The sequence below is a fragment of the Corvus moneduloides genome, chromosome 27, assembly GCF_009650955.1.
Source record: "Corvus moneduloides isolate bCorMon1 chromosome 27, bCorMon1.pri, whole genome shotgun sequence".
NCBI lineage: Eukaryota > Metazoa > Chordata > Aves > Passeriformes > Corvidae > Corvus > Corvus moneduloides.
This window is the reverse complement of record NC_045502.1, coordinates 3,358,291-3,370,352: the sequence shown is the minus strand read 5'-3', so window position 1 is coordinate 3,370,352 and position 12,062 is coordinate 3,358,291. Positions and strand designations below refer to the sequence as shown.

Here is a 12,062-nt window from a genome sequence, read left to right as displayed (position 1 = left end):
TGTGTGCTCCATCCAAATTTTATTCGGGAAGCTGCAGGCATCAAACTCGAAGTCCCCAAAGTGCCAGGGGGACATGCAGGGGGTGAGGTCAGAAATGGGGTGGAGGGAGGAGAAGGGGTGATGCCGTAATTCCTGGGATACCCAGGCGAGCTGGGAGAGCTCTTGGCACATTCCCCAGAGGGAAAGAGAACTTGGCTTTGGGAGTGGAGGGGTTGGGGTCAGTGCGGTGGGTCTGGGCTGGGAGCAGGGTGGGTTCATCCTCGGTGTGTCCTGGGGTCCCCTCTGCTCCAGGCAGAGGTGGCTCTGTGGTGTGGGGATGTGCAGGGCAAGGGAGGGATCCAGAGTTAATCCTCGTAGTGTTTGGTGAGGAACTGGGTCGAGGCCACGGGGTAGCCCAGGTGAAAGTTCTCCACGAAGTCCTTCAAGTCCCAGGTGCCTGGGGAGAGAGGAAAAGCGGGTGAGCCGGGCTGGAGGAGGGCCGGAGAGGGGAGCAGCCCTGTGAGGCTGCTGCTCTGCCCCAAACCACATCCTGCACACTCTGGCAGGCCCTGGGGACAGCGGGGAGTCACGGGGACCCCGTCTCTGACTGTCCCGGGGGTTCACGGGGTTGGCTCCTCTCCTGCCCCCTGACATTTGAAGCAAACCTTCCTACGGCTTCCTACGAGCCCACCCCGGGGGTGGCCTGGCTGGAAATCCCCCCGGGGGCGTCGCAGGAGATCCCCCGGCCCCCTCACTGGCACTCACTGAGCTGCTGCTCCACCGACTGCTGGAGCCAAGGGGGTTCCTCATTCCCTCCTCCCCTGCACTCTGCCCTGACCCCAGGATCCCGGAGGTCTGGGGGCAGCTCGTGCTGGATCCAGCTGTGGTTTTTCCCACGTAGGAGGCAGGGAAAGCCTCTCCAGGGCCAAGGGCAGGAGGGATTCCCTCATACCCGGCCTCCGTGGGCCAGAAATTCCCCCTGTGCCCTGCCAGGGTCAGGCACCGAGCCTGGGTCTGGCTGGCGGCTGTGGAGCATCCTGCTGTGACCGGAGGGGCTTTTCCTGGCACCCAAACAGCTCACGCTGCCCCTCCTTGTGGGACACCGGGGAAAAGGGGCCCATTGTTTATCTGAAACCCGCCCTCTCCTCTTCCTGGCTGCTCTTTAATGTCACGCGGCCTCCTGGCAGCCCTTATCTGCTGTCACATCTCAGCCCCGACCGGAGCAGAGCGTCCCCTTTGCTCTTGCAAAAGTGCTGAGCAAAACCTGAGCTGCTGCATCACCTGCGTGGGGTGGTGACGGCTCAGGGAGCTGCTGGGGCTCCCACCTGCTCCCCACCTCGGGCTCTGAGCTCCAAACAAAGCTCCGGAGGTTCTCGCGGTGACGGCACCGCAGCCTGTGACCTCCCGGAGCTGCGAGGGGCTGCGGCCGGGACTCTCCAGGGCCCGGGAAGGAGCTCACGGGAAGCTCGGGCAGGACCCTGCATCCCGCATTCCAGCCGGGATGAGATGTTGGAATGCATCAGGCTGCTGCTGGAGGGTCCCCGGTGTCCCCTGCCACCCTCCGAGGACCCAAACCAAGCTGAGAGCAAGGACGGTCCCAATGTCCCGCACTGGGGTCGCCGCCAGCCGGGACACAGAGCCACAAGCACCTCCATCCCCCGATTCCACCGCGGCAGGAAGGGCAGCTCCTCTCTTCGGGGTCTCAGCCCAACCCCCTCAGCGCTGGGGGTCCCGGTGAAGGTGGCACCAGGGGAAGGAGCCTCGGGGGGAGCCGCTCCCGCTGCGCCCGCAGCCTTCGCCGGGCGCCTTTCATCCGGAGGGTTTCAAAGCGCTTGGAAAACCCCTCGAGAGAGCAGCCCCTGCCACGCGGGACCGGGGTGAGAGCGAGACGCGGCACCCCCGACTCCCAGGGGTGCCGGAGCTGTCACTGATGTTCGCCGAGCCTCCGGAGAGGCGCGGATGAAAGGAGCCGGGGGAGGCAGAGCCTCTGCGGGGCTGCAGGCGCCGGCCCCGGCCCTCGCCCCGCGTGTGGGGCCGGGGCTTTTCCTGACCTACTTTCCTACCTGCCCTGGCACCGGTTGTGCCCGGCCCATCGGGGAAGGGGAAGCCCCGGGGCAGCCGCGGGTGCGGCAAAGGGGGGAGGCACCGGAGGGATGCCGGACTTGGGGTCCCCCAACACCAAATCCAACCCCTCGGGTGCATCCCCAAAGCGGGTGCCCCATCCCGGCGTGACCAACTCCCGGCACAGGGTGACATCCCTGTGCCAGCCATCCCAAATCACCCCGGCTGGCTCCCAGGGCTGGGGACCGTGAGTCACTGGGATCACGGAGCCGGGAAGGGAGCAGGGGCCCGGCCGGGGAGCCGAGGTCGCGGTGCCACGGTCCCCGCTCCCTGCCGCAACAATACGGCGTTTCATCCGTGGCTTGGTCCGTTTTCAAGCTCATTTCCCAAAGGATTAAATCATCCCGCTCGGCCCTTATCTGAGCACCCGCCGGAGGAAGAGGAGTGCCCGCTGACACCCACACGTGCGCGGCCGCCTGAGCCCGGAGCGCCCGATGGGGAAACTGAGGCACGAGGCAAGCGCTGGGCTCGGGGAGCTCGGCATCCCTCTGATCCCACAGGTTTCCCAGCGCTGCCGTTGTCTCCTGCCCACCCCCCAATCGCCGGTCCCCTCCTCCCCCGGCCCCCCCGGCTGTAATTTATCAGCCTCATCAGCGGGAATGTTCTCCTGATGGGAGCCCTGATGCTTCTCTGCCAAGATTAATGATGTCCCAGCGGAGGTGGGCGGGAGGCCGGCAGCTGCTTTGGTCACCATTAAGTGACACCCGGGGACTTGGGCCGGCACCGTGCTCTCCCCGCAGCCCTTCGCCGCCTCCCGTCCCAGCCGCAGCCTTTCCCTCCCCGCCGGGGCCCAGTCCAACCCGATTTTCCAGCTGGGTGGATCGGATTGGAGGCGCACGAGGTCGGCTCATGAGTCAATGCCGCGGCCCCGATCCGGAGCTGGAGCTGGAGAAGGATGTGGAGCCACAGGGAGGGCGGCTGGCCGGGCTCACCCCGCTCCCTGCTCCCCAAACGACTTCTTGTTTCTCCCAGGCAAAATTTCTGGGAGGAAAAAAATCCATTCCCAGTTGTAAAACATCTGTCCGGGGCAGGAGGGGCTGTGGGGATGCCGGAGCGTCTCCCCAGCTCGCTGGAGCTGATGGGAAAAGCTGGAAGCAGAGGGATGTACTGGGGTGCAATTAAGCCTCAAGATTTTGTGCTAATTAAAGATCCCCCTCGCTGAAAGTTGGGGGGGGAGAACTTCAATCCCCCAGCACCACAACCGGGGTCTGGTGGGTGCCCGAATTTCCCCTGGCTGAGGGATTTCCCGTGGATCGAGAGCCTGCGGCGAGCGCTGCCGCCTCGGGATGCGACGGCGGCTGTGACATTTCAGAGACCACAAATTATTATCTTGCATCTCCCCAAAACACAAGCAAGGCTTGTAATGCTCCTGGCTGCGAGGGAAGTGGGGCGAGTGGCAGGAAGAGCCGTGGGGACACCCTAAATGTCCCCACCTTCGGTCCTGGTGCTCGGTGACAATTCAGTGGCACTGCCAAAAACTGAGGTCAGTCAGACTCCAGAGGAGAAACTGAAGCTCTGAGTTATTTGCCCGAGTTCACACAGAGCCAGCTGGTGCCGGGATTGAGCAGAAACCCTCACGGGGAAGGATCAGGGTGGTTTTTTTCCCCTGATGAAACAACTTTTTTGCTCAAGACCCTCCCTGCAGAAACACCTCGGCCATAAACAACTCATTTCCACATTGCCACGAGCCACAGGGGGACGCGTCCAGATCCTGCAGCCCTTCCAGCACCCGAGCTGTGCCCATCGGTGCCATCCCAGCCGGGACATCCCCACGGCAGGGTGGGCACTGGAGCCACCGTGGAAATGTCCTCGCTCCCTCTGAGCGGCCGGGCAAGGAGGGAGAAGAAACACGCATTTCTTTTCCCCACTCGCCACCGCCCCTCGCGGTTTAAATTCCCTGGGATCTTTTCCAGGAGCAGGGACAGGCGACGCGGGCAGGTCCTGGTTTAGTGCCCTCTTCTGGAGGCTCCGGCCGGGCTCCTGCCATCCCGCCTGGCACTGGCACCTCCCCCGGCTCGGCCACGCTCGGCCCGGGGACGTTGCTTGGTCCGGCCTCCAAAACACATCCCGTGCCAGGAGGGAATTTCTTCTGGGAGCCGAGAAGAAACGCTCTGGTGGGGCTCAGCTGTGCCCGAGGGAGGGATGCCCGGCACAGGGATGCAGCGCTGGAGGCTGGATGCATCCCGAGGCTGGGATGGGCCAGCGCCGCTCCCTGCGCCCGGTCAGGACATGTCCCCTCTCCGGGGTTGGTGATGTCGGGTGTCCCCATCCTTGGTGAGACAGAGATGTCGCTGTCACCAGAGGTGGGACAGAGTAAAAGCAGCAAGGAGGGGTTCATTTGAGTCCAAAGAAGATGGGAAATTCCGAGCAGGGATGCGAACTGTGCCTGCAGCATCGCCGGGAGAGCCCGCCCTGCTTCTGCTGCAGGAGAAGAGCAAGGCTGAGCCACGGAGGAGCGGGCTGGGTTCTCATCCAGGATCCTTTGGGATTGGGGTCACTCCTTCCTTGTCCCCACCTTCTGCCGAAGGTGTCTGCTCCTCTCCCCCGTGCGCTGCCTTTGCACCGCAGGGCTCAGCCATGCAGGGCTGGATGCACCAGCGGATCCATCCCACTGCCTTGGGGACGGATTTATTTAAAACCCTTGAGACGCCAAAATCTCATCCTTTAGCTGCTTTTAGGGCTTATTCCTTGGGAATAAAGATGATGGGCTCTCGGTGTCTCAATGCAGCAGCACTGCCTGGACAGGCCGAGGATGTGATGCAGCAGGGAAATGGTTAAAAATAACCATTAACCAGCTCCTTCAACAGCAGCCCCCGCCAGACCCCGCAGCTGCCTGACAAACGATGCCTGAGCATCGGATGCTGTGGAAAAATATCCGCTGGGTCTTTCCCAGGAAGAGTGGGAAGGGCTGGGAAACTCGAATGGGCTGGAGACAGCCCCGGCTGGGGAATGCCCGGCCACCCCATGCCTTGGGGACAGGGGGTGGTGGGGGGCCTTCCACAGGGTGGCTGAACCCCTTTGGGGGTGAAATTTGGGGGGCTGCAGCCACATATCCTGCTAATGAGAGGGTTTATCCGGATAAAGCTCCTTGCTGGGTGTCTCAGCGTCTCTTCCCAGCTCCGGGATGCTGCGATGGGAATGTGGGGACAGCACGGAGCCCCCTCCTCCGAGCAGGAATGAAGGGCCGGCTCCGCTGGCGGGGGGGGGGGGGGGGGGGTGTGACATCAGCGGTGTCATTAAGAAGCAGAGCTAATGAGCCAGAAAACAGAGCCACGGGCAGGGAGAACCCGCAGGGAGACTCGCGGCAGCCGCATCCCGCTCCGGCCCCAGGATGAGCACCACGGCCCCGTGCCGGGGGTGGGGGGGTCGGGGTCTGTCCCAGAGCCCCCCCCCGGAGCCAGCCCCCCGCTCTGGGCTGCGCGGTGTGGGTTAAGAGGCACGGCGTGAGTCAGGCAGAGCAGCCCAGACGCACCGACCTGACCTGCCCGTCGAGCCCTGCTCATGTGGTCCCAGCTGGGAAAGTTTTGAAATTTCCCTTGTGGAGGCCGCGTGAGCCGCAGAGCCCCGTGTTCCAGCAGGGCAGGGAGGAGCCCACGCTTGGCACCGGGCAGGACGGATCCCTGCCCACCCCGGGGTCCTGCAGGCTGCCCCAGGATGAAGCAGCAGCAACCGTGCCCCGGTGTCTCGGGGGTCTCGGCTGCTCCATCCCTGCCGTGCTGGATTTTGGGAGGAGGCAGTGGAAGGGAGTTGGGGAGCTGGGAGTTGGCGGGCGTTGTGTCAGCTCGGTTTGAGCAATCCCTTGCTAAACCTTCTCCACGGCTGATCCTTATCCGCCTGCTCCGAGGTGCCGGTGATGCAACTCCCGCGGCCCGGGCTGGGGGGGATGTGCCAGCGAGGGCTGCATTTCACAGCCCACATCTCTCCCTGCTTCCCATCCCGCTAGCCAGGCTGTTACCAGACCTTTTCCAAGAGTTTCTGCTGCCTGGCAAGGCTTCAACACCTCATCCGTGTCCCCTGTAAGGATCCCTTTGCACCAGAGCATCCCCAGCCTGCCGGAACAGGCGGCGTTATACACACCCCCTGGAAAAGCCCCTCGGGGCCGGGATCGGGGGCCCAGCGGGTCCTTACCCAGCGAGTCCTGCTCCTCGGGGCTCAGGGCGATGGACTCGTGCGCCGGCTGCCGGTACAGGCGGAACTGGTAGCGGTGGTAGCCGCTGTAGCGTGGGGGCTTGGGCCGGCTGTAACCTGGGATGCAGAGGAGAAGGGCTGAGCATCCCTCCGAGCAGAAATTCCCACCGGAACCAGGCACCCATCGCCCTCCTCCAGGCCAGGATCCTCTCTCCCACCCAGCTCCCTGCGCTGCGGGCCCTCACATCAGGAACAGCTCAGGAGTTCCATGGGCAGAGCGGCCACTCTGCCCACCCAAAACCAGCCCCTCACCACCCCCGGATCACCCCGACCTCTCCTCCATCCCCCTTCCCATCTCTGCACCCCTTCCTCGCTGGGTGCAGCCTCCCCTGGGCATGGGACCTGCTGGGGGGTAACAAACCCCAGACCCCCCAGCCCCCCACCCACTGCATGGCCAGCACCCTTGGGCTGCCCCAGGGGGGCCTTGGGGTGCACACTGTGCTCCAGGCTGGGAGGGAGCAGTGCACAGCTGCCCAGATGTGGGGGCTGCAGCTGGCTCGGGGCATCTCCAGCTGGTGAGGACGGAGAGGACTGGTTGTCCCTGGGAAAGGGACATCCATGGGATGCACAGCACCCGTGATGCACAGCACAGCCAGCCCTCGGCCTCCATCGGGGACAGGAGGATGTGACACCACGGGACAAGAGGCTGAAGCTCCCGCAGGACTCGGCCACCTGCAGCCAGGTGAGCCCCCAGCCCCTCTCCCCTGGGGTGTGACCTCCCCGAGCCACGTCTGGCCCGTTTTGAACTGAAAGTCTTTGTTCGTGCAACATCACAGGAGTTGTCGGGATTCACCCGCTTTTATCTTGGGTTTTTCTTCTGGGTTTTATCCCTCCCCCCTCTTTTTGCGCTGGTTTGGAGCCTTTCCAACCGCTCGGGAGTTTTTAAACCACTTTTGCCTCTAGAAAAAATAAGAGAAAAAGTGGCTCCTGTTTCAGACAGCTGAGCCCTGCGGAGCTCCTCGTGTCCCCCCCTCGTGTTCCCACCTCGTGTCCCTCCCTTGTGTCCCCCCCTCGTGTCCTGCTGTGCCCGTCCCAGCCAGCACTGGCCACCTCCTTGTCCCATCCCCTCATTTGGGGTCTGCACTCACTTGTCAGGACCTTCCCTCTGATCTTCCCAGTCCTCAGGTCCGAGCCCTGAAAGGACAAAAAGAGGGAGGTGAGATGGAACTGGGACTCTCCAGAGAAACCCATGTGGGGATGGACCTCTCCTGCCCCCCCAGCTCTCCCCAGGGATTTGTTTTCTAACATTTTGTGTGTTTTCGTTGTAAAGATCATTCTGGAGCCACTTCTCTGGGACGGGTGGGAAGGAAGGTCGGGAATTTTCTCTGGCTGTTTGGGATTTAGGGGCTCGATCCACAGTGCCCTGGCACGCAGGTGATGCTGCTGTCACCTGCACACAGAGACCAGCAACGGGCTGGAGATCCAGGCCAGGGATCCAGGCTGTGGCACACCGGGAAAGCCACAATAACTCGTTAAAAGCCTCGGTGCTGCTGGGCACACCGAAATTTGGGAGATCTGGCCCATTCCAGGTGGGATTGTGGTGATTTCCACCAGCACTCCCATGGCAAAGCTTTGGCTTTGCTTTCAACAGAAACTCCTGCTCACAGAGCGAGTCCCGCTGGAGGCTTGGCTCTCCATCCCCATCCCAGGATGCTTCCCGGCAGCAGGGAGGCTTTCCCGGGACACTGAGCATCCTGTGGGGACTGGATTGATGACAAAGGGACAACAACGAGAGCTGCATCCACATCCCGGTCCCGCACATCCCACCTCACCCCTGACCTGCTGTGCTATTCCCGGCCATTCCCAACCTCCCAGCGCTGCTGCCAGCGCTCATAAATCCTCTCCTACGACACCCGTTATTCCAGTCCTGCCCACACACGCTCCGCTGCCAGGACTCCTCCGTCCTAACCTGCCCTGGGAGTTATTATCCCGAAAAAAGATGCCTCAGATAAGTCCCAGCAAAAGTGCATGTGGAGAACAGGGTTCGGTGCCTCGGCTCCCCGGGATCAAAGCTTCCCTTTCCCTCCAAAGGAACCTGCTCTGCTCTGAGTCACGGCCGGTGACAGCCTCCTGCCAGCTGCCCTGGCACACCAAAGGTCACCGGCGAGCCAAGAGCCCGCTCAGATCCTGGGATATCGGCTGCCCACCGCTGGCTCGCCACCTTGGCAGCCGGAGCCGAAAATATCCCGATGGCGGGGGAGGGGGAGGTGATGAGTAAGGTTTTGGGCAGGTTCGGGTGCCTAGGATGGCAGCGGGCGGGGAAGGCGGAGCGCAGGGTGTGAGGGGAGAAGCACCGGGGGGTGCTGAAGGGGCCGTGGGGCTGTGTCGGCTGCCGCGTCCCTGCCCAGATGTGCAAACCCGCGCCATCCAGATGTGCGCGCCCGCCCCAGATGCGCTCACCCGCTCCGTGCAGATGCTCGGCAGCGCCCATCCAGATGTGCGCCGCCAGCCCACCCACACGGGCTCGCGCCTCCCCCCGCCCAGATGTGCACGTGTGCCCGGGCCCTCCAGCTGTGCCTGCTCCCCCAGATGTGCCGCTGCCTGGCCGGGGGGAAGCTGCCGGCGCATCCCGAGCTCATCCCGAGCTCTCGGCGCGGCCGGGCCGGGCCGGCTGCCAGCCCCAGCTCTTCAAAGGCAGGGACTGCGGGTTTCTCTCTGCTCCTGGCAGGAACGCTCCCGTGCGGGGACCGCGCTGCTATTCCTGGCTTTGCCAGGGGCTTATCGGGAGAGGCCGGGCCTCCTCCCTGCTTCCCTGCCCGCTGCTGTGGGCTGCCTGCTCGCCCCGAGATGCTGCGGGTTCCTCGCTAGCCCCGGGCATGGGAGAGTCAAAGGATAAAGTTCCTTTTTAAGAGGCGAGAACAGGAAGAGGGCGGGAGGGAGAAAGTCGGGATGAGCGCTCCAAACCCTGCCTTTTTTTTTTTTCTCTCTGATAGTAAACAGCCATCCTGGGAGCAAGGAGCGAGCTCTGGGCACGGCTGCCGGGATACAGGAGGGGTTGGAGGGGTCGGGTGTGACACCCTGCTCGCTCCTGCGGCATTTTCTCCTTGTCTTTTTTTTGCGGTTTATAGGAGGAACAACCCCCCCTCCAGCCCCTTTCCCCTTTGCTGACACGCCGGTGAGGGCGAGGGGAGCATCACACTCCGGCAGCTCCCAGAGATCCCTGCCACGAGTGGAGCTAATGGACACTGATGAGCTGCCGCGTTTATTAATGCCCTTTTATGAGAGCATTAATAGTTCCTAATGACACCATTTGAGCTTCCCAGCCTTTTATCTCCTCTTTCTCTCTTTCCCCTGCCGAGGACACAGTGTAGGAGGTGGAATTAGATATTCCCACCCTCCGGTCTGTGCCGGGTGGTGCCGAGAGCTGGCGGGGCACGGGATGCTCGTGCAGAGACCTGGGCGGCCTGAAAAATCTGTGCCACGCAGTTCGAGTGCCAGGAGCTCCTCTCCGCGATCTTTTCCGCGGCCAAAGGAATGGGGAATTTTATCCCTCTCATTCCTGGTGCCCTGGACACCAAGCGAGGCTCCCTGGGAGCTCCCGGCCGGCCCTCGGTGCTGCCTGCACGTCGCAGCGCAGGGTGGGGGGAATAAATAAATAAACACAAATAAATTAAAGGCAGTGAGTCACGTTGTGTTTTCCCTCTTGATCTTTCTGTTTTCTTTTCACCCCCTTCCCTTTCTTCCCCCTCTCCAGAACGTGTCTGATCCCATCGGAGAGGAGGGGAAAGGGATGGGTGGCGAGCTCTCGCCAGCGATTCGCCCGGGCGAGGACGGAGGGTTATGGAAAGTGGGTGTGGGAATCGGCACAATCGCTGGCAGGGGACCAGGACAAACAGATGACGGATGGGATCCAGGGAAGTGCAGCCGAGCAGGGCTGGGCTGCTCCTGCCTGGCCGGGAGCGCATCCCAACCGGGCCCCGGGGATCCCGGGACACCGGAGGGGGGCTCAGCCAGGTGCGGGGACTGCATCCCACGGGAAGCCGCCGAGGGGCCGGCCCGGCGTCAGCCAACAATGGTCCGAGGGGGGAAGCTGATCCCAAACACCCGGGGCTCCTCCTGCGCTGCTCCTCACGGCCTGACGGGGCCGAGCGGCTTCAAAGCTGGCCCCGATGGAGCCCAGATTTGTTCTCCTCAATTCCTGTGATCTTTGTAATGAGGTCAGGATGGAGGAATTGGCTCAGGGAGCGCAGGGGAGCATCCCGGGAAGGGCAGAGCCGCTGGGATGGCAACCCGGCTTCCCTGCGAGCAGAGCGGAGGCTGGAGCAGGGAATAAAGGGATGGGATGCTAATTGCAGGTGGATGTGGATCTGTTCCACCGTGTCCTTGCCGAGGAAGGTGAAGGTTTTGGGGTTTCCTCCTCCACACCAAAGCCTGCAGCGGTGGGGAGGACCACTCCTCCCCCAGCTCCCGGAAACACCCAGGCTTGTCCTGCTTTCCCACAAAAAGCATGTGAGCAAGCAGCCGATCCAAGAGAAACTCTCCCTCCAATTATCCCCGAGCGCAGGGAGGCCAGGAGACAGCAGGGCAGGGCCCGGCCAGCTCCCAGCACTCCCAAATTCTGGCATTTCCCGGCTCGGCCGCCTGTTTGCACAGCAGCTCGCTTCCACCGGGATCCTGGCGCTGGATCTGGGGCATGGGATGCTCCCGAACGGCTCCGGCTCGCCCACGCCACCCGGACCCTCTCGCTGCCGGCGCGGCTCCAGCCCACCCTCGCTTTGCCCGTCACCGTCACGCCGGGGTTTGGTGCCCGAAGGAGCCTGTCAGCCCCAACCCTGCCAGTCCTTTTGTGATGAGAAATGTCACATCCCGTTATTCCAGCCTTGCGATGCCACTGGGTTGTCGTGGTCGCTCCGTTGGGAAAGAAATTGGGAGAAAGAGGAAAAAACGCAGAGGAACACAGAAAGAATTCATGGAAGAGCCAGGGTGGGAAAGTCACCTCTGGCCAGGATGGGAAAGGCCTCCTGGGGAAGGGCCTCTCCTGGCTGCTCTGCTACTCCAAAACGTTTTGACGGCATTCCCAGAGGAGGGAATGACTTAATGCAGGGATGAGACCCCACGGAGGCTGGATCCCATCACACCCCAAATCCAGAGAAATGTCCCCTTCCTGCTGGAAGCAGCCCAGCTTTCCCAACCCCAAACCTCATCCTCAGCCTCCTGCCTGCTCTGGTGCTTCCCCGCAGCCCCAGTTCCTGGATCCTGGGATGACTCAGGGCCCTTGGTTTGTGCTCGGAGCCAGTTTTGCTCCCAGGGCACAGCTGGGGATGTGGCCCAGGCCATCCCGGACCTGAGGAAGGAATAATTCCCAGCATTTCCGAATGATTCCCAGCATTTCCGAATGATTTCCAGCATTTCTGAATGATTCCCAGCATTTCCCTGCTCCCAAACACCGGCACCCCACATCTCCATCCAAACTTCCTGCCGGATCCTCACTGCCCAGACACTTTGCTTCCCATGCATGTGAAGAGCAGGAGTTAATCCTCTCTCCAGAGCCTCCTGCTCCTCTCACAGGCTCCAGGAATGTCCAGTCCAGCCCTGCAGTCCCCAAGGAGGGGACCTGTCCAACAACACAAGGTGGGATGGGTGGGGTACACGGAATCATCCCACCTCCAGCTGCCAACCCCCTTAGCCAGAGCCAAACCCCTTTATTTTAATTTATTAAATTCTATATTAATGGAATTTCACCACGCCAGGTGATATTTAACTCGTTCCCTGTCCGTCTGCACCTGAAAAATTGATAAAAGACTGTGATCTGAGCCACATCCAGGCAGGAAAAA

General features: G+C 62.3%; 1 protein-coding gene across 1 annotated transcript in view; it reads right to left on the bottom strand.

The window, feature by feature from the left end:
• Window positions 1-12,062, bottom strand: part of PEBP4 (phosphatidylethanolamine binding protein 4) — a 72,708-nt gene continuing 60,646 nt past the window's right edge. Inside the window, exons 5-7 of the mRNA XM_032092055.1 lie at window positions 7,377-7,422; window positions 6,229-6,345; window positions 1-436 (exon numbers count right to left, since the gene is read on the bottom strand). Of these exons, the coding sequence (XP_031947946.1) occupies window positions 345-436; window positions 6,229-6,345; window positions 7,377-7,422 (255 nt within the window). The 3' untranslated portion in view covers window positions 1-344. The remainder of the gene's footprint in view (window positions 437-6,228; window positions 6,346-7,376; window positions 7,423-12,062) is intronic.